Source organism: Cuculus canorus, chromosome 3 (genome assembly GCF_017976375.1).
Source record: "Cuculus canorus isolate bCucCan1 chromosome 3, bCucCan1.pri, whole genome shotgun sequence".
Lineage (NCBI taxonomy): Eukaryota > Metazoa > Chordata > Aves > Cuculiformes > Cuculidae > Cuculus > Cuculus canorus.
Window position 1 is genome coordinate 38,154,615 of NC_071403.1, and position 26,980 is coordinate 38,181,594.

General features: G+C 35.4%; 1 protein-coding gene and 1 long non-coding RNA gene across 16 annotated transcripts in view; one reads left to right on the forward strand and one right to left on the reverse strand.

Moving 5' to 3' along the window:
- The first annotated feature begins 443 nt into the window (after positions 1-443).
- On the forward strand, positions 444-26,782 carry LOC128851662 (uncharacterized). Of its 10 annotated transcripts, none has more exons than XR_008449067.1 (5): positions 444-629; positions 2,658-2,703; positions 8,848-8,961; positions 11,517-11,584; positions 16,040-19,431. It is a non-coding gene; the product is annotated as an uncharacterized LOC128851662 (long non-coding RNA). The 10 variants fall into 10 exon arrangements; XR_008449063.1 differs by lacking the exons at positions 444-629; positions 8,848-8,961 and adding exons at positions 19,438-19,650; positions 26,353-26,782 and having other exon boundaries at positions 1,693-2,703; positions 16,040-17,573; XR_008449068.1 differs by lacking the exon at positions 2,658-2,703.
- Positions 6,949-26,980, reverse strand: part of TRDN (triadin) — a 107,108-nt gene continuing 87,076 nt past the window's right edge. For all 6 annotated transcript variants that reach the window (XM_054061943.1, XM_054061947.1, XM_054061944.1 and 3 more), the window contains 2 exons: positions 24,380-24,439; positions 6,949-7,832 (listed from right to left, as the gene is read on the reverse strand). In XM_054061943.1, coding sequence (XP_053917918.1) covers positions 7,717-7,832; positions 24,380-24,439 — 176 coding nt within the window. In that variant the 3' untranslated portion in view covers positions 6,949-7,716. The remainder of the gene's footprint in view (positions 7,833-24,379; positions 24,440-26,980) is intronic.

Here is a 26,980-nt window from a genome sequence, read left to right on the forward strand (position 1 = left end):
TACAAGGAGGAAAACATTGAGAATGAGAAGTGTGAATTAAAGCATTGATGGACAACTAAATGAGAAATTCAGGTAAAAAAATTTTCCTGGGGGAAGAAACAAGAAGGAGCATGGAATAGTTTTTTTGAGAAGTGACTGGAGCAAAGACAACAGCCCTAAAGCAGAGAATCTTCTGAGATGGAATTACTTATTTCTCAATAAGCGTTGAGGGACTAAGGACACCATTGGAAATCTGAATAAGATTCAACAGAAGCCAAGCAAGAGGAGGTTCAATCTCAATTGGCTTTACCACATTTGACAATGTCTTTTTGTTATTCTCATGGAACACCAACTAACTCTTGGGCAACAGGGGGAAGGGAGATAGCAGAAACATGCTAACAATGCAGCACTCAAAAACAGGCCTGGTAAGACCAGGCTGCTACTGTGACAGTGCTGAGCAGAATCTAAATTTAGAGATGCGCGTGAGTTACTGGTCATAGTGTCATGGGAATGCTGCCCAGGAACTGGAAGAGGAAGGTGTTCTGAGACTTTCTTATCCATAATGCTCCAGATGCTCCATGCTCCATGTAGTTACAGTGATACTGACTCTGGAAGGACTTCTCAGCTCATTCCACCTCCAAGACACTGAGGTAAGGAGGGCAGCAAAATACAGACACCAGTACCTTCTTGTGGAGGAATGCATATAACAAACACTAGCTAGTTGGACTGAATGCCAGAAGTCTGGAGATATTTTGGTTCAGATATGCCTTCTAAGATATGCCTGTATAAGCTCAGGTACTTATACAAGGCTTATCTGCATTTATCTAAAACTGTTGTCAGGAAATCTCAGGAGAAAAGTTCTTATGAGAGACTTTGGGTATTGCCTGGTTTTGTGAAATACTACAAAAGCTTTTCTTGCCTGATGATTCTGGTCCTGACAGAAGTGAGGAACAGCAGAGATGTGTGTATACGCACACACAATACATAACAAAACAAACATTAATTTGGCTTTATCTGAGAAGTGATAATTCTGACTGAGTGCAATAACTTAACTCTAGACAAAACGTAATTTCATCTTTTTACAAGCATGCTTTCACTGGCATAATTTAAAAATACTATTCCAAAAAACCCCAAGTGACAGTTTTAAAATTGTATTTCTTCATTAATTTTGATGAGATCATGGTTGTCTTTCCTTTGTTTTAAATGATGACTGAAATCTTTTTACTGCTGAAATCAATGAAAGTGTTGCTCTTGATTTCAATGGGATATCCTTTGAAATATTGAAATTACTCAACTACCTTTAAGTTTTTGATGACCTTTCTTTCCCCTTTGCATATTGCTTAGAGTGGGGACGGACAACGTTAATTGCATTTTTGATTCTGAACAAAATATTTAGAAAATCAAGTCCCTTCAGGATTACAAATATTTTGGAGAAACTAAAAAAAATGCAAGGAAATATTTCTGCTTAGTTTAGGATGTCAGAAGACTCATACTTTTAAAGTTAAACTTAAATTTTAAGTAAAAATTGACCTCAGCTTCCTCTTTGGAAAAAAAATCCCTTTCTGGAGTAAGCATGCCCTTATTGGTACAGTTATTATCTCTATGAGAAATAATTCTATCTTGTCTCAGCCGAACTGCTGGAAAGTAGAAAAGGAACAAAGAAACCTAAATATTAACTAAAAACCTAGGTATCAGTCTAAAGTTGCTTAAAGTTCTTAAAATTGCTTCTTTTCACACACAAACTCACATATGTGTGTTCATGCACATATACTCTCTCTAACCTACAGGTGGGGGCTTAGACCAAAATTAAGTACATTTTTGGCAAAGCTCTGTTTAAACTGTGACATTTCATTTCAGCAGACTAATGCAAAGCAATTTGTCTTTGTATTGAGCAAGTGAGAGGCTAATGGGGAACACAGGCCGTTGGAGATATAGTACACCCTGAAGTCCTAAGCAATCTCTCCAGCCTGATTTTGCTTTTGGAAACTGCTTAACTGTTTTCAAATCCCAATCCGAAATACTATTTGGCAGTATTGAAGATTGATTATTTTTGAGACCTGAACAAAGTATATAATAGCAATACCATCCTTGAAATTCCTAGTGTTTCTTGTGACCCATGTAAATTCCACTCCTTTCTTCCTGTAGTGATTATAGGCACCTTTTTCATGACTGTTGAATTAAGCACCAAATCTGTTTGTTAATAGCATGAAACCATGTGTTGTCCTCTCTAAACAACGCAGTGGGGAGGAAAACAGTACAAATACCAGTCTAAAGAAGCCAGAGTATGAATGTCAAGGTAAAAAGGAGAGGGCATGCCATTCCATGATAAGACCAGGAATAGAAACTCCATTGCCATTGGAGAACAGTCAACAGCAAGCCATACGATTAGGATGGAGAATTAAATACCAAGAGGAACAATGACTACTTACGGTGTGACCTTTGCTAGCAAAAGCTAAACCAACACAGCTAAGGCAACAGAGTTAGCCTTCCCCCTCCGTGTGACTGAAATTCCTACTAAGAAACATGAATCAGTAGCAGTACCAATTGTGTTATCAGTGCCAGAAAGGGGTTTGAGGATGCTTTTTATGGTTTGAGCAAGAATGTCTGAGGTTTAGGAAAATGGGATGACCAGGCTCTGCAGGACCTCTTCTTCAAGACTTTCCCTTTTGTGTTCAAAGAAACATGGAATTTCAGCCTCTGAAAGCCCAAAGAACCTTAATTCAAGTAAGTATTGCGGTTCAAACACATGCAAAAGATTATTGCTTACCTGTAACAGTTAAAAAACAGTTTCAAAAGTTAAAATGATCTTCAGAATTATTCAGGTTTATTTTACTGGGTAGATTTTAGTGAATATTTCACAATGTGTAATCTAATACTTTAATTGTATTCTTATTATTAATAATAACAATGAGATAACAGTAATATGTCTAATCAAAACATAAATAACTTCATATATAATTTTTCTACTTACTAGTAAGCTTTTTTATCCAAATGCCTGTTTATTTTTTTCTGTCTTATGTTAGAATAAAAGTGGTACATAAAAGCCACATGTCATTAAGTAAAATGTCAAGGGCTTTCTGAAACAGGGAAGATTCAGGAATTTTTTTATCATAGCTAAAACATCATAGTAAACATTTATCATAGTAAACATCAGTTTACTGTTTAAGTGTCTAATGTAAATCATTAAACTCACTTTGAAACCTTCTGCAAATTTCTTCAATGGTTTTAGTGTCTTCAGTACAGATTCATGGAGATGTAGGGTCCATATTTCTCAAAAAAACCCTTGTTTTTATATTGTCTATACAGTAACTTGTTAAAGCTACCTTAACAGTTTCTTCTAATAAACTAAATTAAAACCTACCCATTGAACTAGGATATTTATGATAGAAACATTTTTCTTATTTCTTTTTATTCTCCCTTGGATCAAAATTTATCAGAAAATTTATCCACAAATGATGTCAGTATTAATAAAATGTTCTAAATTGTGAGAAAATATAAGAATTCTTCATTTTCTGTTGTAGCTTGAACCACTGTCTTTCACTAGAAGGTCTTTTTTAAAGGTAATTGATTTTATAGAACACAAGAAAAAAGTTTTTTATAGAATAATCTTTGTAGTGAAGAGAAGTCCATTGACAGACTGTACTGAGGCAGATTGATTTGTACAAGATTTATACATTTCTATACATCAAGGAAGCTCTGTTAAAATGTGTATTGACTTTAGTAATTTAGATACTCCTGGTTATATCCCCTAATGTTATATTCATGAACTGAGTTATAGGCTAAAAATTCTTCTTAAGATAGTCAGATCGTGTGCATTCTATACAGCAAAAATGATAGTTGCAGATTGCTAATACAATGCCAATTTAGCCTCTGCAGGAGTTCTGGAGGAAGTTAAACGTGTTTCTCAGCAACTCACTCTACCGCATTTTGCGAAATCTGCAATTAAAGGATTCAGAGTGACCTAGAGATAATATGTTTGGGTTTTTTTTTTGTCAGTGATGCTCAGAATACATTACAGATATTTTAAATTATTCTCTTTTTTAACCTCATTTAATATCACAAATACCAATGAGATGGTAAAGAACAGCTAATATACTTCAATTCAAAGGAAGATATATTTCAGAGCCTGTCCCAATCCATTAACAGATCAGAACAGTTATGTTGACAACTCTTCCGTGATAAATGCTCTCCCACTCAAAAATACAAGCACAGACTTCTACAACAATATAACCTGGAAAATCACACTCAGACACAATGTTGTTTAAGGTACTTTTGTGATACAGCGTTCTTCGAAGTGGTATAAAGCATAATGTCTGTTTCAGTTCACACACAATATGCATTAAGATGCCTTCCACTGTGAGAAAGATTTTGATGCAGACTTCTCACAAAGGTGCTGTCATCTTCTAAGAAAGCAAAGCATGCTATTCTGAAAGAATTAATATGAAGCCTTGCTAATAACTAAACAAGCTTCTGAGATTAGTTTCAGATTCCTTGTCTACCTGCAGCATCTTCCTGAGGGAATACCCTACCGTGTCAGAGAGCATAACATGGAAGGACTATCAGAAAGAAGAGTCCTTCTCAGGTGAATGGGGAAATGGTGGAAGCTAAAAGCTACGTGAGCTGAGCAAAAAAGTAAAGGCCTCAGAGACAGGTTCACAGAGCATCGATCTACACCGCAGAGTGGTTTTAGAATGTCAGTGCATAACAAAATACAAGAAAACTAGAGTTAAAGAAAGTAGAGAAGGCTGCAGTCAAGGAAGAAGCATATTAAAGTGCATATAGCCACGGAGTACAGATCTGTTCAAATTACAGCCAGCATCAGCATCCTCCCTAGATGGCAGCATCAGCGTGTCAGCCAGGGTGAGAGCACTACTTCCGTGAAAGTTCCTCGAAGAGATAAGATAAAGAATTTAAAATTAGTTATTTTACTTCATGGTTTGCCGAACAAGATTTCCAAACTTGGAACACAAGTAGACATTATGTATCGACATCCTTCTCTTCATAAATTCCTTTTCCCACTTTCTCTTGTTTATTGTTACAGGATCTTTTGTTTTGTTATTCTCTGTTTTTTCTCTGTTAAGCTCAAATTCTTCATTGAACTTTGTATATAAGATCTCAAGACAGTAGTACTTTATGAAAAGAGTCAAGCCTCCATGAAATAGGAGAGCAATGATCTGTTTTTATCCCTGCTGACCAGATGAGTACAAAGCATTTTTCTTTCCAGCGAGGAAACATCTGAAATGTTCAATGCACACCCTTCAATGTAATTTATTGCATACTACTAGAACAGAGTGTACAAGTTGGGATTGACTTACATAATCAGATCTTTTCTAAAAGATTTACTGTGGAGGTGAAGGAAAAGAAAATGACAATGACAAGAAGAGAAAGGTGGACATTTAATATAAAATAACAATATGCTGGTTTTCTAAAACCTCACAAGTTCAGCAGAGCATAGTTTCCACTGAGCATTGGATATCATCCAGGAAAAGCTTTCTATTTGAAAGTGTCAGGTCATTTAAATACAGTCGAGACATCTGACACATATGCTCCCATTATTTTCACTTTATCAGAAGCAAGAATGGTTGAAGATGGCCTAAGAAGGCAGCAGCGAAACAGGGCAATGACAAAACTGTGTCTATCTAGAAAAAGAATAAAGTATTCTCAGCTGCATGGTTTTGTATCTAGTGTCTGATTACCACTGAGTTGGAAAGCCTAGGGTCTGGATAGATTAGTTCCATAATTATTCTCTGCGACAATTGTTCTGTTACTTCCTACAATTTCACCTCTTCAGATTTGGTTGCTTCTGTCAAAGGCTGGACCAGTCCTTCTATACTATATAAAGTACATTTCTCAATTAACAAATTCTTCTACTTGTTTCCTATTCTGAGAATTTTCTGTATTATCTTCAACTATATTTATGATAACAACAATCTTTTGTTTCAACTGGTTGACTTCATCTGATCAGTGATATTTAGTGATGTACCAGTCATAAAAGTACATAATCATTAAGAAGTCGTAGACACCTGTCTTCAGCTTTTTCAGGGATTTACTTTTCTCTGCCTACTCTTCCTTTCCCCTTCTAACATTTTGCCAAATATTCCTATGAATTACTTAATTATTTCCCCCAGCACTGAAATAAAGCTTCAGAGTTTAGGGTTCCTAAGAGTACTGGTTCCTATTTTCTCATGTGTGTAAACCACACAACAGTGCAATGTAACAACTTTTCACCAAAACACTTTGCAAGTAATTCTTCCTTCTTCATTTAATCCCAAACTCTTGCATGATTAGTATTGTATCCTAGTGACTAGCTTTGAGCCTTAAAAAGAATTTAGTTGCATGATTCTGAACAGATAATCTGCCCCCCAATTTGTTTGCCAAATGGGTGTCTAATTTACATTTACAATTACCTCAATTGCATGCATAAATGAGCTAATGAAACACACAAATGTGTAACTGGTCATTAATAGTCATTTCCATGTGCAATTGCAGTAATTGCATGCTCCTCATGATTTTGAAAATCAAGAACTTAATGTTAATTTGAAGCTAGTTCATGTTGCATAACAGTTACATTTAAAGATTAAGTTTATCGCTCAACAAATGTAGCAGTCTTTTTCCATTATGCCTTTTTTTTCCCATTGTGGTTAGCAGTATTTAACATTGAAGGGACTTCTTTTTGCTGATAAGCAGGGTTCAAACATTGTCCTGAAATAAGCAGGACTGCAAATCTATTTGTATACTATCTTGTGTCACAACGACCATAGTTTTATATGCCTTTAAGCTGTGTGCTTATATAAAAATATTCATCTGAAGTAAAAGAGATTTGGGGGAAAGAGAGAAGTCATCACCCAACTATTTTTCTCCAAACATCCAGATTTACAGTAATTACATTACAGAAATACCTAATTAATTTAACTCTTTGTTTGGTCTATAAATTGTGCCAAAATGTAACTCTCACATTCCTTTTCCAGATGCAGGCAAATCTCGTGGCTCACGTTACTTATTCTGCTGCCATCTCATCTGTTTTTCTCTTACATTACAATTGCTTTCTGGATAACACAGAACTAGGACCTCTACGAGAAAGATTAGCAAGTGTCATGGTGTGACTGAATGACTGCAAACTATTATATGAAAATTGCTTTATAATTATATGAAAAGACTTGTGTTTTGTACTATTAAATAGTATGGTGTAGAGAATGTATATTGCACTAGTAGTTTTAAGTCATTGGTTATAGTCCATTTTGAAATTAAAATGCATATTTCAACCATTGAACTTATATGATCAGACTGTAAACAATATAATTCAATTGCAGAGGTTATATTTTCACCTTCTGAAGGCAAAATCTGACTTTGTATTTTTCTTTCAATGGTTTTAACAATATGAGTAAGGTTGATAAATGCAAAGCCAGAAGAATTATGTTCATTACTGAAGGTAATGCACAGAAACATTACTGAATAACAATAGCTGAAAGAGTAATCCAAAATATATTAAGAGGATAATGCTTATGTTTACAGTTAGATGCTAACTTGTGGATGAGCACCATCTAACGCATTTTACAGATTGAGCCTCGCTCTTGTAATCTATTTCACTCAGGAAATCCCCTGAGCCATCTGTAGGACTATTACAGGGAATGTTTAAGTCATGCAAATATGACTGCACCATTCATAACCTAATAATTTGATGAGTTTTATGATATACGTTATATTTATAAACAAAATCCATTAGAACACAGAGTCAAGTTAATGAGTAGAAGTCAGTAAATAAGGAAAAAACTCAAACTTGCCTTCAATATCTGCTGGTTTCTTTCTTGGACTATGTTCTAGAAGAAGACGAGGTGGTACCATTTCCTTATGTCCTGCACATGAGAATACAGATTAAAAAGAATAGAAAATGTATTAAAAAAAGGACTGAGCAGATTCACTGGGAGCTCGAGCTCCCTTCAGAGTTGCTCATGTTTAAAATATTACACTGTGCATAAAAGCTATTATCTTTCAGACACCATAGAAAGAAAATGTATTTCTCAACAAATAATTTATTTTTAAGAGACACATTTCAAATCAATGAAGTCCAAGTAACTCAAGCATATGCTGAACTGCTTACAGTTCTATTTTTCTTCATTAGACTGAAAAACTCTGAAGAGTAATACTGTGATAATAAGGTTACATATTCATGGTTCCTCTTCTACAGTAAAAGCTTATTTTCTTCTGTCAAACAAATGATCTTCAGTTGTTCCCCCAAGTCCACTTACTATGAACTTCTTGAGACACTAGCAAAAATTATTATGTTTCTCATCCATAAGGATTATTCTTAATTAGCCCAGACTAACCAGGTCATGCACTGTAAACACTGACAAGGTTCTGACTCCAGGTACTGACTGAAACACTTCTGCTCTCTCAAAGTGTTGAACTGTACTCTCTCATAACATTGAACTGGCACTTTCTGTACTCTTTTAGCCTATGTGCAGATTCCACATTTTATCCAAAATATTTTTTTTTCATTTCCCCAAAGATTCATAAACACATCTATTGTACTTATATTACTGATTGCAAACTCCATATTTCCTTCTAATTTCTTTCTCTGGTATTTATGCTCAGTAGCAATCATGTCATTGTCATATCAGAAGCGCAATTTATTGTGACCTGTGAAATAAAATTAATCGGTTAAATACAATATCGATTCAGTTATATGCACCAGCATACATTCATTGCACCAGAGTCCACATGCAATCAGCCTGTTAAATCTCAGTTCCAGCTCCACACCAGAAATTTAAAGCCATGCCTCATGTTTGGTGATAGGCTCTGAAGAGAAATTAAGACCTTAATGAGCCTTGGAAACTGCAGTATCATACTTACCCCTCTCATTTTACAAAGGTATTTGTACTCACGAGGAATGCATGAGAAAAACATTATCTTGAAGATAGCAGTGGGATTTGAGCACCATGGTCTTAATGTTATCGCATCTCATCAGCATATGTATGATTGCAGGTAAATAATTTGCAAGCATGTAGTTTGATTCAGCTGGTAATTTGTGTGAAATATGGGCATGGTACTCCTCAAACTTGACTCAGATGCCTGAATTGCTGGCAAAATGTTGACACATTGACAAAATCAATGCATTGAATGTGCTGTGCAACAACAGTAAAAATTTTAGATTTTCCATATATTTCCTGTCTTGGCAGTAAACACAAGTGGATATTTACAAATCTCATCCTATAATGACTCTAGACTTAAAACAAATGGTAGACAAGCTTCAGGAATCCAAGTGTTTAGCCATGATATTCCAAACACTCAATGTCTCAAAAAAACCCCAACTCTTAAATTGCAAACTGAGCTAACAAGAAGCTGAATACCATTTGCCTCCAACACAAGTACAAAAGCTATACCCATAACATCTGTCAACATACATAACTTCATTGACTGAATAACTGAAATCCTAGTTCAAAATGAAAGCTAAAGCAATATAAAACTTAATGAAGGATGGGTAAATAATCTTATTCTTTCCACTAGTTTTGGTTGTTGTTTTTCTTTTTTCTTTGTTTTTGCCTAAACTAGGTCACGTTTATCCCTAGAGAAAGCAATAAATTTTATAACTTTAACTAATTGTTTTGTATGAAAGATGATAAAAGGCAGTGGCTCAGAATGTTGAGCAGACCATTAAAGAAGAGGGATAGTCATTAATTTGGACTGCAGTGTGGTATCTAATGTGTGGGGCAATGAACTAAGACCTTCAGGTCAAAGTACAGGCTGGCACCATTATCTTCCTGTTCTTTGCTGTAGCACCAGTTTTCTAATTTTTTTGTAGCTTTTCTAAGTTTTTTGTAGCACCAGTGTTAGTTGGTATAATGCCACTGCAATACCACTTATTGCTAATGACTTGTCAAGTTCTATTTTATAGTTTTACAAGTTTTAAGCAAATCATTTATTTCATCCAAATTGACCACATGATACAATATGAGAGTGATTTAAGTACCAACAGCTTAAGTTTCGTAGATCAAAAACTTTCCCTCAGGCCAGAATGTTTGTTCTGAGCAGGTTCCCATCGACTCTGATAAAAAGATTCTTTAATGTTTCTATATGTTATTAAATGTCTCTCTATTCACTTTGATGGGAATACGAAGGACAGTAGCTGAATAAATATTTTATTCAGTCTTTTGATGAAATATGTTAAAGGGGATATCCTAAGTCATGTTTCTTTTCTCTTCCTTTTTCTCTCCTCTGTAAGTTATAAAGCACAGTGGTTTTCTGCAGAACAGAGAACTCATAAATAGAAATGAGGAATTGGCTTCAGCAGATCAGATTAATTGTGTCTACTATCTCGATTCCAGCAGTGGCCAGTTGAACACATATCCATGATGTAAATAGGAGGAAAGCAGGATGTCTTTAATGGTCCAAGTGGTCAATCAGATCAGTCCATGAATCATGAAAAGTCATTATCCAGATTACTACTACTGTTATTGGACACATGGTTATCTCACTGCTTTAAAAATGTAGCCACAGAAGACCACTGAAATTTAATGTCTTCATATTTATTTGCTTCATATTTCAAATGTAGACTTTGTTTTTCTACTATGAGATGAGATAAGCTGAAAAGTTTCATTTGACTTGATTTTTTTTTAATTAGGATTTGATTACACCAAAAGGTGTAACTGCAAACACAAAAACATGCATATGTTTCTTTGACTAATCTGTCCATGCAGTTGTTCTACAGGTACCTCCTTGATATAAGATATTGCAAGCAACTATCTGACAACAAATTACAGCCGATGGAAACTGAAATAGTGAAGTGTTTTTACTTTAAGCTCATTGCAATGTGTGCAGCAAGAGAAAAAGTTCTATGTTAAGACAGGAATAACTCCTTCCACTCCTGAAAGGAAAGAAATACGCTGCAAAGATGAGTAAATGGTTTAAAACATGAGATGATAACACGAATTCTTCCTTGAAAATAACTTACAGTCCTCACGCTCTGTGTAGGTTCTGTCATCAGTGTTTCTTAATTCTCTCGAGATATCATGAAGAAATCAATTCTGACTTGGTTTATGTATATTTTAGATTTTATGTTTCATGATGAGGAATACAAGACAAACTTTAATTACCTTACTTTTCTCAATCATGCAGTGTCTTTATATATGTGTCAAAAGTGTCATGTCCAAGCATTGCGGATAAATTGATTTCTTATGATAACAGCAAATCGTGTGAGCTTTCTTTCTTCCCTGATCTGTCCAGTTCAATTTGTCTGTAGTGACCTTAACTGACATAGATAAAATCTCTAAATTTATCTTTCTAAATCAAAAGATCATAGAATAATGAAAGCACTTCTGAAAAAGTTATTATTATTGTTCTAAAACAACTAAAGACTGTGTAAATGGCTGAATAATCCAGTTGGATACAGTGATAAATATTGCCATTACATAAAGCAATGTTGTTAGAACATCTTTCAAAAAGCACAGCAAAATGTCTTCATATAAATCTTATTCTGCCCCGATGTGACATCTTTCCCTAATGATAGCAGAAATAATTAAAATAAAGTGTGCTCTTTGCAGAGTCATTTTCTATGAAAAGTAAACGCGAATCAAATGTTTCATGAAACTTGGAACAAGACATGGATCAGGTAAGACTGCCAACTGTGCTTTTAGAGGACTGAAATCTTAATGGAGGCCCATCATTTCGTCTAGGCTTCCAATTTTGACGTCTAAGTTGCTTGAAGTTAAAGATGAGCCTCCCCAGTTATTAGTCATTGCTCTTCAATACTAGACTGTCACTATTCTAAGGAAGGGTTTCTCTGCTTATGCCTGTATGCCTGAAAAACTATGAGCAAATTGCTTTTTCATTAAGAAAGGATAGGTGACGATCAAGAGGTGAGACTGTGTAACTATTTTGAGCAACGCAAAAGCTCATTTTATGGAAGGAATGAATTGAAATAGAGGTTCCTTCCCAAGGAACATATCATAGCATGATGTTTTTATGTACAGTAGTAAATTAAATGGTGCCCATGAATGGTCTCTGCAATTCAGACACACATACCCTGCAACTACGCTATTTTAAAAATGATATTTTTTAAATAGCATTCAACAATTTTGACCTGTATGAAGTGGTAATGTCTCAGACAAGTCCTTGGCTCAGTTCAGGAGTTAGCAAGGGACAAGAACCACTCCCAACAGACAGCCAGGATGCAGACAGCCCATTTTGACCTTGTAGAAGTATAATGGATGAAGATCACCCTATGGCAGAAGGAATCACATTCAGAGAACAGTTGAGTTACTTGATTTACTAATCTAGATGTTGCCCACAAGTCTTGAAAGTGATAACAAAATTATGTCACATGGAAAAAGGTAGTTTAAGCAGGTGCTTAATGACCTTTTAGGAACTCAGTTTTAGTTAGTGGCAAATGGAATGAATGGATAATAAAATGAGGCTTTTAAAGATGTCTATCCTGGTAGCCAACATATATTTCTGTATTTCACTTACACTCAGGATCTGGCTTTCTATTAAGGGGATAATAGCTCAACACACAGTGAAACTCTCATTTTACAAGACCTTGCTGTTTCCTGGGGGAAAACACTGTTACGATGTACACAGTGATTACCGGTATCAACATAATATTTCAAATTTTCATATTCTGTTACACTGGCTATCAGTTAGTTACTACTGCAATGCATAAGAGAAGGAAAGGAGAGGTTACACAGAAAAACCCAAATCTATCTATCTGGTCCACGTTGGTTTAAAATACATTAAAAATATCACAGATAATATTGGACCTCTACGTAGTGTCTAACTTTATTATAAAGCATATCATTTAGAGATACTCCTCCCACAACGCACAGGCTACAAAACCAAACCTGTTATAAATAACCTAACAGCCTTGGGAGGCCATAAATCTACGAGGCTAAAAGCAAGGATCAGCAGGTTAACAGTGAAGGTGTAGGAAGAAAGGACACAGACCGACAATCTAAATGCTCTTTTGAATGGAGTAGGGATAAGGATTAAATTTCCCTTCACAAGGCATGAAACAGAAAGCAGCAGCAACTTGATAGTTTTCTATTTTTAATGTGTGGAGATTTGAGTTCATCCATTGTTTTAGATAATACATTCTTATAAACATTTATATACATATATACCTTTATAATGTATACCAAATATGTGCACAAATGAGAATCTGTGTACATATGCACATATATACACAAATATATATATATTTATTTAATGATGTTTCTGAACAGAAAATGCTTATTCTAGCCCTACTTGATTTGGTAACTGAACAGGTATGATATTCCATTGGCACAGATTCCAGGAGGTTGTGTGAACATCAGTTTGTCAGTATGTTTTCACTCAAACACCAAACTCAATTAAAGTCACAGCTGGGAATTTTTTTGATTTTTTTTTTTTCTTTTCCTGTGGCTTTGCACCTCACACAATGCGAATGTGCATATCAAGTGTAGAAGTTAGGCAGGCCTGGGTAGAGATATGAATGATTTTATTCTTTTTTTTGCTGTCCATGCTATTGGTCCCCACCAGAAGTGTACGCAATAACTCTTAGCTGCGCTACAGAGCTGCACAGTTAAATCCACTCACAGCAATATATCTGTTGAGAATTCTTTTCCAGAGATTTTACCCCATTGCAGCTCCAAAATACTTCTTTAGCTCAATCTATATCTTATGAAAGGTGTTCTATTTAAAGTGTTCAGAAGATTGAAGCCATTAAGGAGTTAAAACTTAAGTTTTAACAGTTATGTCATTACATATTAAGTAAGAATTTACACTGTCTTTCCTGACATTAAAAGAAAATGTAATTGAAAATTTGAAAATAGAACTGAATTACCTCCACTTCCTCCCATTACTTATCACGTGCATTTAGCAGGCATAAATAAGCCTACATGTTATGATTAGAAACTTTAAAGATGGATCTCAAAGAAGCAAGTCCTAGGACAGTGAAAATGATGGGTTATTGTGCAAAAATAATGGATTATTATAGGTATTGCTACATACTGGAATGCAAAGGGACTGTAAAAGCAGATTGCAGAATGAAAAGACGTATTTGGTCTTCCTAACTCTCCCCAAATAACCTTTAATAAATTGGTATTACATACAGTGATTCCTAGCATAATTTATATAAATATCAGGAGTTTGTATAGATGCATATTTTTCACAATATGAGGTATCCACAGGAAGACAATAAAATCTGAGAAAGAAAAACATTGCAATTAAATACTTGCCACTAACAATTAAACAGAATGGAGGGGGCTGATAAGCTGTTATGATGTAAAACAATAGATTCTGAATATGCCATGGGATCACTGCTCAATAATTTATGAGTTATTTGTATTTGGTGTATCTGTACATAGCATCATTTCAAATGTCATTAGCCCAATTACATCTCAAAAATATTCAATTCTAAAGTCAGAAAAGCTATCTAGACATTGCATCAAAAATGTTTAAACTTTATGTTGTCTTCAAGAAAGAGTGCATATGCCAAGTCTTGCTAAACAAAAACAACCTAGCATTGATAAAATCAAATTACAGATGCTATAATCTCTCACAGTTGATGTGTAGATAATGAATATATTTAATATAGAAATCAAAGGAAGTCCACTGGAATCCAAATAGCTGTGATCACAAGCTAAGAAGTTTTCTACCTCTCTGAATATTTTTGTCAGAATGAGGGCAACAAGAGGTTAATGATTATGTTACTTGTCTCATCTGTACTTGACAATCACGTAAGAGAATGAATCTATAACCATATTTCTGAAGTTGGAAATTCAATAATGCAGTTTGAAGTTAGAAGGAAAAGAACAGAGAGATTTTATTAGATCAAATATCAGGAGTTGAGCCCAATAGTGCAGTGGTATTGGCTACTAACTTACGAGAAATAATGGACACCCCCTCCCCCTCAGATTACTGGAGTTAGTGATTACTTTAAACCAACCACAATTTGGCGATTTCTATTCTTCTTCTCCTTTCCTTCTCCCAGAAAAGTTCCTTCTTTCTATAAAGAGCTTGCTTTTAAGACAGAGAGTCCTGGAAGTCATTGCCATGTTTTCCAAGCCTTGTGCTCAAGGGGTCCTTTGTGTTATTTGGGAAACTGACTTAACTTGCCATACCTTTCAATTCTGCATATAAATGAATATAATAGAAATTTTCTGAAAAATCTTGCATATTGTAAGCATAGAGCAATTAAAAATTCCAAAGTTTAAATTCCATGAAATTGGAAGCTGTAATAACTGGGACCTTGTTCTGATATTAGAATTATTTAAAATTGTTCTGTTTGGCACATTTGGACAGCAAATGCCCTCTATATTAATTCAAGAAAATATTTCCCTTTACAATTCTTCCTTTTCCTCTCCTCTCACTGCCAAAATGCTGTAGGAATGCTATTATTAATATTTATACTTTTCAGAGTGGCGCTGCTGGTTTCTTGGCTGAACTAACAGTGGCTCCTGATGATACCATTTGAAATCTTGTAGAAAACTTGTATTTTCATGTTGTCATTTGAGCAAAACCTTTGCTGCACATTTTTAGCATACTTCCTCAATGAATGTAGGCTCTATCTCAGACATTTAAAAGTTAACTTTTAGACAGTTAAATCTGGATAAGTCACCCAAGGGATCCATTTATAGTCAAAGGAAAGAAATCGGTGCCTTCAAAGACTGATTCATCTTTATCTTAGGCATTTTTCTTACCATGAAATTGTCCTCTGGAGGCCTCCATTTCATGCCATTGGCTATAAAGACAACTAAAGGTTAAAGTTTGGCATTAACTTTTAGATATCTAAGTAAGGTGAAACAAATTGCAGACATCTCATTTTGCAGTTCTACATAAAGATGAAGCTGCATTCCACCAAAAATTTTCCAGGACTAAAATCAGGAGCCGTGTGTGATTTTCATACCATAACTGCTACCTAGTAACAGTGTTCCCCAAATCTCCAGCAATTATATAAATGAATATCACATAAGGAGAAAGGATTTTGTTGTCAAACTTAACTAAAGAAAAAGATAAAAAGCATTGTTTGGGTTTAAAGTTTGTGGACTTCCAATGCCTTTTGAACATTATGTGCTGTTTACTCTGTCAGATCACAGAATCAAAGAATGACCTGAGCTGGAAGTGATCCACGAGGATTATTAAGTCCAACTCCCATGCCTGCATAAGACAACCCCAAAATTTTCTTCATGGGTCTGAATGTATTGTCCAAATGTTTATTGAATATTGTCAGGCTTGGTGCCATGACTGCTCTCCTCAGGAGCCTGTTCCAGTGCTCCATCACCCTCTGAGTGAAGAACCTTTTCCTAACATCCAACTTAAACCTCCTCTGGCACCTCCTCCTGCCCTTTCCTTGGGTCCTATCACTGGTCACCAGACAGAAGAGATCAGCACCAGCTCCTCCACCTTCCCTTATGAGGAAGCAGTAAATTGCCATGATATGCCCCTCTTCCCCAGGCTGAACAGAGCAAGTAAGATAATACCGACCATATTGAAGTACTAAGTGAAATAAGGCAGGAAAGTGAAGTACCAGAGGGAAGAACAGAGTTCCTGATAGACAAAAATAAATCAATCTTGACTCACTCTAGCTATATGTCTTTTTTGACCAAACAGATTAATGCAGAAAGAAAGTGGATGACAAAAGAAAGAAGTGTCTGAACAGAGAACAGTGGAAAGAGCCACAGCTAACTGTCATAGTGGCTGCTGACTGGATGTGGAAGGAAGTGGACGTAAGGAAGTCAAGGACAGAACATACTGCTTAGGTCACAACTGAACACTCTGCATTGCATGTTTTCACAGCAGAAATAGTGAAGAATTATTGCCAAGTTGGAAATATTTTGTGATGGAACATATCTTATCAAAGCATTTGTAGGTCCTGACTACGCTATTCTTGCCTATGTGGTATGGTGGTTCTGTACTGTTTCTGTTGTTCAAACTGAGCTTCATGATTTTACAACAGAGCCAACAGAGAATTTATATTTGGACAGTGAACATATCCTCTCTGAGTCCCACAGTGAAGCAATAGAGTTTGCCTTGTTAATGGAAAATTCAGAAGAAAACTGGAAGTCCTTCACTATACTTTTTTCCTTCTTCATGATGTTTTAGTGTATTCAAGAGGTGTTTAAAAACATATTTGTATAGATCTCAGCTATTTTCCTTTCTATTAAAGTTGTGAAAGATTAATTGTATGGTAGTTAACATCCATAAGACAGTTTCAGGAGTACATTCTAAAGGTAATGGATTCATTACCTCACCTATAATTTTAGAAATATATATACTTTAGACATATATAACCTGAGTTTATACAACTAACTGAAGGAGAAAATTGTGGGTTATCACGTCTTGTCAAAGACAGGTGTTCGCTTACAATCCATGTAAGATTCCTAGTTTAATGAAATGATTAGCATTTAAGATGTAGCTGAGTGGCTTGATTGGCTTAAGCAATTCCTTTATAGTTTGCCAGGCATTGTGTAAGGAGATTAAGCAATTGTTTAAGGTCGTCAGTGACTATTAGGTTTATAAGTGTTTAAAATATAGATTTTTTTTTAGTGCTCAGTGTTACAGCATCAAAATCTTTCTACAGGTCAAGCTTGCTCTCTAATATTAGAAAATGACAGAACCAAAAGGTACATATGCATGGGACCATGTAGACAATTCTAAACTCTTTTTGACTATACTATTTACTAACAGGTATGCAGGTGTTCCAACCTCTGACGCAAATAAGTCAAGCCTTTTAACAAGTCCCACTTTTTGCTAGTTTAGGAACACCTAGAACGTTTGAAAGTGAAGGACTGAAAGAGACAATTTTTTAAATGGTCAACACAAAATGTCTGTCTAAGTGTTGTAAATGGCTGAAACATTTTGCTAAACTAATCATCTTTACTAGAACAATCTGTCATTGCAAGTTTTGAACCCTACCAGTTGAAGTTTGGCAGAGCTGTGTGTACCTGCCTTCAATGAAAGTCTTTTCTACAATTATTGCTTATGATGCAATCTCAGCTCTATAGAAAATTGTACCCTGTTTCTTTAAATAACTAATCCAATGTATGTTCCAAATAGAAATACTATCAGCAAAATCTGAAATACACATAATTATTATCTGGGTTCTTTTGAAATATACTGATATTTAAGAGCTAATAAACCTTGGCTTGAAAAAGAGGCTCGCTCTTTTTGGGAACTGTGTTTTCCCCATACTCTAAGCCATTGACGCTCTAAGAAAGAAACATATGTTCTTACAGGCTGACATTTGGAATTAATGGTTTTTAGGTTTCTGAGTTGTTTCCTTGCCAACTATGACTCAAAAATATGGATAAAACTATTTTTGACTTAAATAACTTTGTGCAAATATTTTTCATATTGAATTCACTCCTGACAATGATATTGAGTACTGAAGAAGGGTTGTGTATCTCTATAATGCTTCCATTTTTTAACCTATTTGAAATGCCATCAGTATTTGTTGTAATTCTAACTGGAAATCAATGATGACAGCGAGTCATTAAATGTAGTAACTATTTTACAAGGTCATTGCTTAAACTTTTTTAACCTTTCTAATATGAAACTACTTTGCTATTATTAGCTCATTCTTTTGGCATTTAACTTTTGCTTTTACTTTCTAAATGCATTACTTGTCGAAACTAAAGTAGTTGAGTGTTTTGATGATCCTTCACAATGCAACAAGCTTTTTATCAGACCTTGTTAATGAATCTTTTGAAATGACCCTTGATTTTGAAACTTGATTACTGAGGTGTATGAAATGCTTATGAAATGAATAGTAGTAATGAAATATAATACAATTGTGATAATTCTTTTGTTAGTCTAGTCTCTCTGGCTTCACAGATTGGTTTATTTCCATTAAAATCAGATAGTCAGACTTATTTACATCAACAAAGGTTTTAGCTTCCTTTTGTGTCACATAAGTCAGACCCCTCAGAGTGGCTTGCAGTAAACTATCAAGGAAAGAGACCTGTTCATCTCTACAGAAGCAGAATAGCATACATTGCCTGGGTAGCTGCTTCTGAGAGAGTGAAAATCATTTGAATTTTTTTTTTTTGGCAAAATTACTGTAAAGTGCCATAGGAGTGTTGGCAGATGCAGCTTTGTGTGCTAGCATCTGGCTCTGATTCACAGTGAGATGATAAAAACAGGGAATAATGAATAGCTGTTTTGCCTCTGTGGGATGACATCAGGACTGTGTGCTGATAACGTCTTCATTAAGAGATCAGAGTTTGACCGAATAGACACAGTTTTGGGGTGAGAAAGGACTCATACACAAGAACTTTGCTGAACTGACATCAGTGAAAGCCTTCTCATAGTTTTACATAACTGGATAGAAATGTAAAAAAGCAATACTAAGATTCCAAATGAGAGCTAAATCTATTTCAAGAATGACACATTAATAAATTAATTAGAAATTTTTCAATAATTAAAATTTAATTTTCAGTTTCTTATACATATATTTATAATAACTCTTCATTACTTCTTTTCTTTCAGACAACTAGAGAAATCAATGCTTCTGCTTTTAATCATCTCCATTTATGTTATCAGCAGAAACAAAAATGTTGACAAGTGTTTCGTCGTATGAACAACTTTTCTGTAAACTGATGTACAACTAACTATCAAGTCTGAAGATGAATCCAAATGAGCCTCTGCAAATTTTGGGGTACAGTACTGCCCTCAGAGGGCAGCACACGTGTTAGTTATTAGGTACCTGTCCTGTTTAAAACATAAAACTGAAAAAGTATCACAGCTCCCAAACTCTCTTTTTAGCATTTCACTAAAACAGCATTTCACTGTTTTGTTTCTTTTCTACTGTAGGGGAGAGGGATATTGAGTAGGTAGCATCAGAAAATACCTCTTCATGGAGAAAAAATAATATTCTCTAGTGTTCTCTCTTAAATGTGAGAGTCGATAACTCACTCCACAGTTTTTCATGCTGAATTTCTCCAAACAAGAAGGAAATAACTCATTACTTTCATATGTATTCTGAATTATGTATTTTTTTTATTGCACTGGATCAAACATATCCCCAGAGAAACTACACTGGTATCAAATTTGTCTTCATGTGAATGTAATGTAGTAAGGTGAAAGGTTACACACTGCTATTGAAACATTCGCAATACATTCTAGTTGTGTAATCAAGTAGGAGTGACACTTAAAAGTAGTTCAAGAGTCTGAGGTGTTTTGCTGTCTCGATAACAGAGGGCAAACATGTAACTTCAGTGCTACAGCCCACCCATGGCAAATACAGGTATTTTTACTTTCAAAATCAGGCACTTAATGCTCTGTTTTTCTGCAGCAATACACTCCATGATCTTGCAATATTGTTGCATTTTTATACCGGTATCTCTAAAATCTTTTTTTATATTAAATGGCAAGTATCATACAGACAATGTCTTGGAATTCTCTTACCATATTGCATAATAACTATGATCCCTGCTCTTTGACTGAATGTTTCCTGACAAAGGAAGAGAAGAGACAAACCTTGGAAGAAAGTTGTAGACATGAATGACATTCATGTCTGTCACTTCTTTCTGGGACTAACCAGACCGTAGGTTTCTCTATGGTCTCTCGCTACAACTTCCCTGAATTTCTTGAAGTGTCTGTGATTGCCATACAGATTTTTTTTATTTTTCATGAGCATATGTGCAAAGGTTGAGGCTTTGATGATTTTTTAATGAGAAGGTGGAATGAATATTTTACCCTAATGACATATTTGTGTCATGTAAACATGCCAGAAACTTCAATGAATTTCTCTAAGGCAAGTATTCTTTCAACAGAATAAGATTAGCAAAGTCATCTATGTCGCTTTGGCTTTTAGATCCTGACATGGAAATACACAAGAAACATATGAGAGTAAATTAATGAAAGGGAATAGTACGACCACATTCCTTTGCAGTCTAGTTACTATTGGAAACAGCCACTTTGTAGTATAAGCTCCTTAGGGTAACGGGGTGCTTCAGTGCAAAGATTTTAGATAGGCTCAGCTGACAATTAGACCATGTCTATGCTCCCACTGTCTTTGTTGTCAATTAGGTAACTGTAAAGAACATCTCGTAGTGAGTCCAGTGTACTGTGAAATGCAAGTTTTTTAAACAAAACTAGAATACAGTAAAACTACCCATGTAAAATGAACTTCAAAGTGATTAAAATGAAAAAAAGAAATCTGACCGTAAATATACAGAATGCCTGTGGGAAACAGGGTGCTATATTACAAACAAATATCCAAGAGATGCTTATCACTCTTCATCCAGCAATATGCAGCATGCACAACCACATGCTGAGGTGAGCACGCAAAAAAAAGCAGACACACAAAAATCCACTTTCAGTAGCTACATTTTTAAAAAAAAGACATTTCTTTGCAACAAGTTCTTGATCTGCCAGATTAGTTCAGGAAATATAAATGTAAAGACAGCTGGAAAACATTGCAGTGAAAGCAGGGGAGGAATGATAAAACAGGAGTATGGCACAGAGGGAATAAAATAGAGCAGTTATCATTAACTTAGAGAAGCACATGCTTACATGCTAAAAGACTGACAGACTAGTATCCCTGAAATCCATCCACATAGGTGAGTATTTAAAGCTCTCTAAGGATTCTCTAGGGACAGTGGTATTCTGTATCAGAAAGGCTATCTTGGACCTCAGAAATACCAGTGCCATAAAGAATAGAGGTGCCACTCAGAAACACAGCATCTGTTAAAACACAGATTTTTCTCTTTAGATTTTAATGTTTTAGAAGTAAAACTTAGAAAATTAAGCTCAGAAGGAATACTTATTAATTATTCATTTCCAGGGAGTCAAAAGGGGTACAAAGGAATCTGGACAGAGCCATTTGTTGATGTTGGACAGTACTGCCCATACTTAGCCAAGAAACTGTAGTCCAGAGATAAATAAGATCAGAAAATCTATCACTTGGAGGAAAGGTGGTTTAGCAGTCCCTCTGAGAAACTGCCACCTATGACATGCATGTTAGACAGAAAGTAAAAAATATTTTCAAGCTCCTTTCTTCATCAGATAAAATCAGAATTTTTATTATTTTATACTGCATACAGTAGAGCTCAAGAAGGCTATCTGTCTGTGTCTCAGTAGAATCCAGGACAGTAACTCTGGCAGTCCTGTTATTCTTATAGAAAACAAAATTCTAGTCTAGTGAAATATGTCTGAGTTTATGGCTAAAACTCCAGTGATATCTACTGTCAATGGTTGAGAACCTCAGACACTTATACAAAAAATAAAATAGAAGTCTCAGAAGTTAATTGATAATGATATAACCATTGTGATTATCAGGAGGATCTGCATGAAACTAGTCAGTATCAGGGACAAATGCTGGGCAGCGAAACAAGAAAACCAGCTAATGCTTCATGAAGCAGCTTAGTAGGAATTCTCAAAGAATTCAAAAGAATACCCGTTGATGGCTTCCTATGAATTGACTGTGTACAATTCACATACATTTCAACAATTTTTTAAAAAATAAGACCTCAGTAACATTACAAAACTTTGAGTAAACTGGGCATTACTGGCCTTTATCTTGCTTCTCAGAGACACCATTTGGATGAGTCTGCATTGCCTTTCATGGACTGCAAGTTGCCTAAAGCTTGTTTTGAAGACAATGCTTTATTTTACCTCTCACAAATATACATCGGGCACCACCACAACAATCACTCACAGCATTTAACTTCAGGTGTTGACAAATTACTTAATAGGTCAAAAAGTTGCTTTACTGGTGGAGCCACTGGCGGATCTTTGGAGATTCTAGGTTAAGGGGATGTCATCTTCCTTTTCACCTACAAACCAGATGATTTAAGCTGCTTAATGACTTATTTCCGCTTTTTACGGTCTCAAGCTGTCACTCTTGTTGTTTACCTGTAAGGCCCACTGACAGTCCAATGGCTATCAAATATTTGTTCCAATATGTTTAACCTGTAGTTTCTCAGCATAGCTCTGTCACTGCACACCGAAATGGCACAAGGCAGAAATTAGGAGGCAAGAGCAGACATGCATGTCTTTTATATTCTGAAATTCAAGTCACTATAGACTTCACTCTCTATCTCCCTTTCACCGTCTTCCCAGTTTACTTGTCACTGGAAAGGTCAAAACTGAAAAGCAACCTCCTCCAAAACTCTCTTTCCACAGCATGTCTTCTCTGCCTTGAAAGTGTCAAACAGCCCAGGGAGCCATCTAGGAAAAGTTGCTTGTAAATGTCAGAAGAACTATAACAGATCTTGAAGAGCTCCGTGCAAGTCTTTGTGTTGTGATTTATTAAGAGTACAGCTGTGTAAAGCCAGTGACTGGGTGACTCGCATCTGGTACAGTGGGTTATTTTGCAAATCTAAGCATAACTCAAGGTCTCTAGGAGGTTTTGCTAATCTTTCTCCCACTCTGAGCCTAGAACAGTCCACTCATTTAGAACTGGCTATCTTTAAAAGTTCTAGAGGTGATATAATATTTTCCTCTCTTTTAATGGAACCCCCTATTTCTCTATGTCATTCTTTGAGAACAGATTATACAAACCCTCTCCCTCCATATTTTCAAGCTAGATCATTTTCCCTCCAAAAAAACCTGTGCCTTCCCTTTCCCCATTTTAAGAGTCTGTTTTTTCAGCTACATCCTTCAGATTTCCCAGCTCTGGCTGGACCTGGACATGTCAAGAAATGATGTAAACCACAAGGTAGAGATAAGAAAACACATTAAATTTGGAGAAATACTGATGATACTGATGGAGAGCTTCTTGAACAAATAACGAACTAAACAAAGTTTGCAAGCCTTAGTGTGTCCTTTAACAGTCTATCTTTTACTCTCTTCATAAATTTTCTTGCTTATCATTCCTAGAATTATGTCCTCCTGCACTGGATTTCAGAAGGAGGAGTATCCATTAAATAAAGTTAGCATAGATTTCCTTAGCATGAGGTGATTCTCAGTCATCATCAGTAGCTCTAGCTTGTTTTTTTGGCTAAGTATTAAATGTCTGTGTTTAAATAGATGAGCATGGAAATGTGGGAAGAGGGAAGATATAGCACAGAAGTGGTAAATAAGCTATATTTTATATACTAAGAATAATAATGGTAGTCCTATTTTTCAAGTATTCTGGGGTTAAAGCTTGCTGTTTGTGGGGAAAAAAAAAAATCATTAACAAAAAGCTACTTCTTGTTGCATCTCAGCCAAAAAAAGCATGGAAAATTTTAGCAATTTCTATAGCCTTCTATTGACTCTACTTTTAACATGACCTTAATTTTAACTCATGCATTGTAGACAGACAATTAAAAGCTTTAATAATACAGCCATTAGCTCTTATGCTTTATTAAAATTATTTGCACACTCTTTCTTGCACTTGTGAGACCTTTCAACAATACAAAACACACTTTTAATACATAAAGCAGCAGAAACTCTCAGGGAAACAGAAGAATATTAGAAAGGAGTTCAATGATGTAGGAAATACCTGGATAAAAATCCCCTTGCGCAAACATATCAATCACATAGCGACAGAATGCATATTGATCTAACAGAGCAAAAAAAGGAAAAAAAGAGCAATGAAAAATCTAGATTTAAAATTCTACTTCTATTTAACAGTGAAGATAAAGCATAGCAGTACAAAGACACATTTCAAGGACATTATTGCTTACATGTTTGTCTTTTTTCCTGGCCTTCAAGTAATTCACATGTTCAGAAAGAGACCTTTTATCATTCAGATCAAGCCTCCAAGCCAAGAACTTCAGAACTACTAGTGCCCTAATGCTACCAACTCTTCTTCCGGGCCAGAAAGGTGTAGTGGACAACCCAGGTCAGTAGTGTGCAGCCTCAGTTTTGGCAGATGTTCTGACCCTATGCACAAGTAATGTGCAATCTGCTGCCTGGCCACAAATCTCAAAGGCTTTCTCATATCCTTGAAAATGCATTTTAAATAGTCACAGCCAGGTGACAGAAAAATTCAATACACCTTTATATTACAGTACTTTGTTAATATTATATTAAATATTAAATCAATATGTACACTTAGTGAATGGGAATATAAAAAGAACTCTGTGTACTTACACTCCTGTAGCCCTGACACTTTCTACAGAAGTTTATTGGTTCACTACAGAATTATTTTCCAAACACCAATCTTTACAAATATATATATGCGTATATATTAATTCTGATTATATATATTAAAATTATGCTGATCAGAAATTAAGGCTTCTGAATCTAAATGGAACTAACTTCAGAAATGTTGATTTCCTATTGATTTCTTCTATACGTAAGCAGAGTTGAAGACCTTGATAAAAATTTCTAACATTAAGAATGGTGAAGAAAATTGCCAGTTGTAACTGAGAGAAAAAAGTTGCAATATAATTGCTGGACTCTCCTGTTGGCCTGAAAAAAAACGTGTTGCCCTACTGGACTCTAAGGGACATTAGCTTTGAAAGTTAATGTTGATGACTAGATGCTAACCCTGGTTAGCTAAATTAGTTCCCAGCGGTGCTTGAGTTAGGCATATTCATCCATCTGCCCTAGACTGTTCAAGCACACTTTCCAGGGTACAGAAGTTTCATCTCTCTCTCTTTCTTCACTTCCTGCTGCAACAACCTTCTACTCACCTACAAAGCTACATACTTTCTCTTTACCAACTTCAAAACAAAATTATACAGACTTTGGAATACTTAAAATTATTTAAGTGCCATAACTCTTGTGTTTAAATTCAAAATTATGTTCCCAAGTATATAAAATTAATTGTATTATTTGCTTTCTTATGTAGTTCACTGGAGCATCAGTATTAGTTGATGTTGAGGCATTTATGCAATTGCTGTTGTTATTTTAAATGCCACAGGTGGAGAACGGAAGCTTTCGAGTCATGATTTTTTATGTGGCTGTAGAAATTAGGAAGGGGTTGACAAGCTCTGCAAATGTCCAATTGTTTTTACTAGTTGATAGGAGCCCATACAGCTGTTTCCTGTTACTGAGATGGAGAGGGTAATACTAGTAGGTATTGCAGAACCTGAGGCATACAGAGGGCTATGGCTATAAACATTGCTTTTAAAATCTGTAATGACTATTCATAATAGTTTCTACTTTTGTATTTAGGAATACAAATTTATCATTCTGTCTGGCTGCAGCTTTGGATTCCATCCTTAAGGAATTTAAAGATTTTGGCTGCGATATCTGCCCTATGTCTATGTGTTATTTTCTGAAAAAAATGACCAGTGTATGCGTGGGAAAATAAGTATGTACAAATCTGTGCTCTCAGTAAGACCATCTAAAGCCACTGAAGTCAGCAAAATGTTTGCACTGACTTCAAAGCACTTGCAAATAGAGCCTTAGTGAGTCAGTCTTTGTTAATAATTAAGATGGACCAATGCCAATTCCTTGGCCCAGAAAGCAAAGGCAGGACACAGCTCCTACCCCCAAAGCTGAGTTTTCCTTACTCTTTTGCAGAAACAAGCTGCCTTCATCCATGCTACCCGTTGGGAAGAGATCCTGAACTGTTTAGAAGCTTTGTATGGAAGACTGTTACATGGCGTGGAACAAAATTGTGTCGGGGGAGACAAGCTGTATGGACAAACCCAGGGCAGAACACAATCCTATGATGGTTTTATTTAGGTTATGATACAGACATAGTCTGTGGGCCTAGCAGCTCACACCATTTCATTGATATTAAAATAATTCATTTTTAAAATGTAGCAATGTAGACTAGGATTAAAATAGACTGTGGATATCTGGGCTGTTTTTTTTTTATTAGTTTGGTGTATGTTCTTTTGTTTTGTTTTGGTTTGGTTTGGTTCAGTTTGGTTTGGTTTTTCTGGGTGTTTTTGACATTTTTTTTTGTGGAGATGTAATTTGAATAAACTTTTTTTTTTTAAAAGGCTTACTATTGCACCTGAGAAGAAAGATTTTGTATTAATTTTCTCATACGATTTCCTTAGTAACTCAAACCTTGGTAAGTGAGACTGTTAAAAAAATGAAGGCAGAATATTAAAATCTGAATAACAAAAATAGCATTTCTAGTGTCTATGAAGTAATAAAGTGCACAGTAACTTTCCATTGAAGTTCATGGGAATTCTGC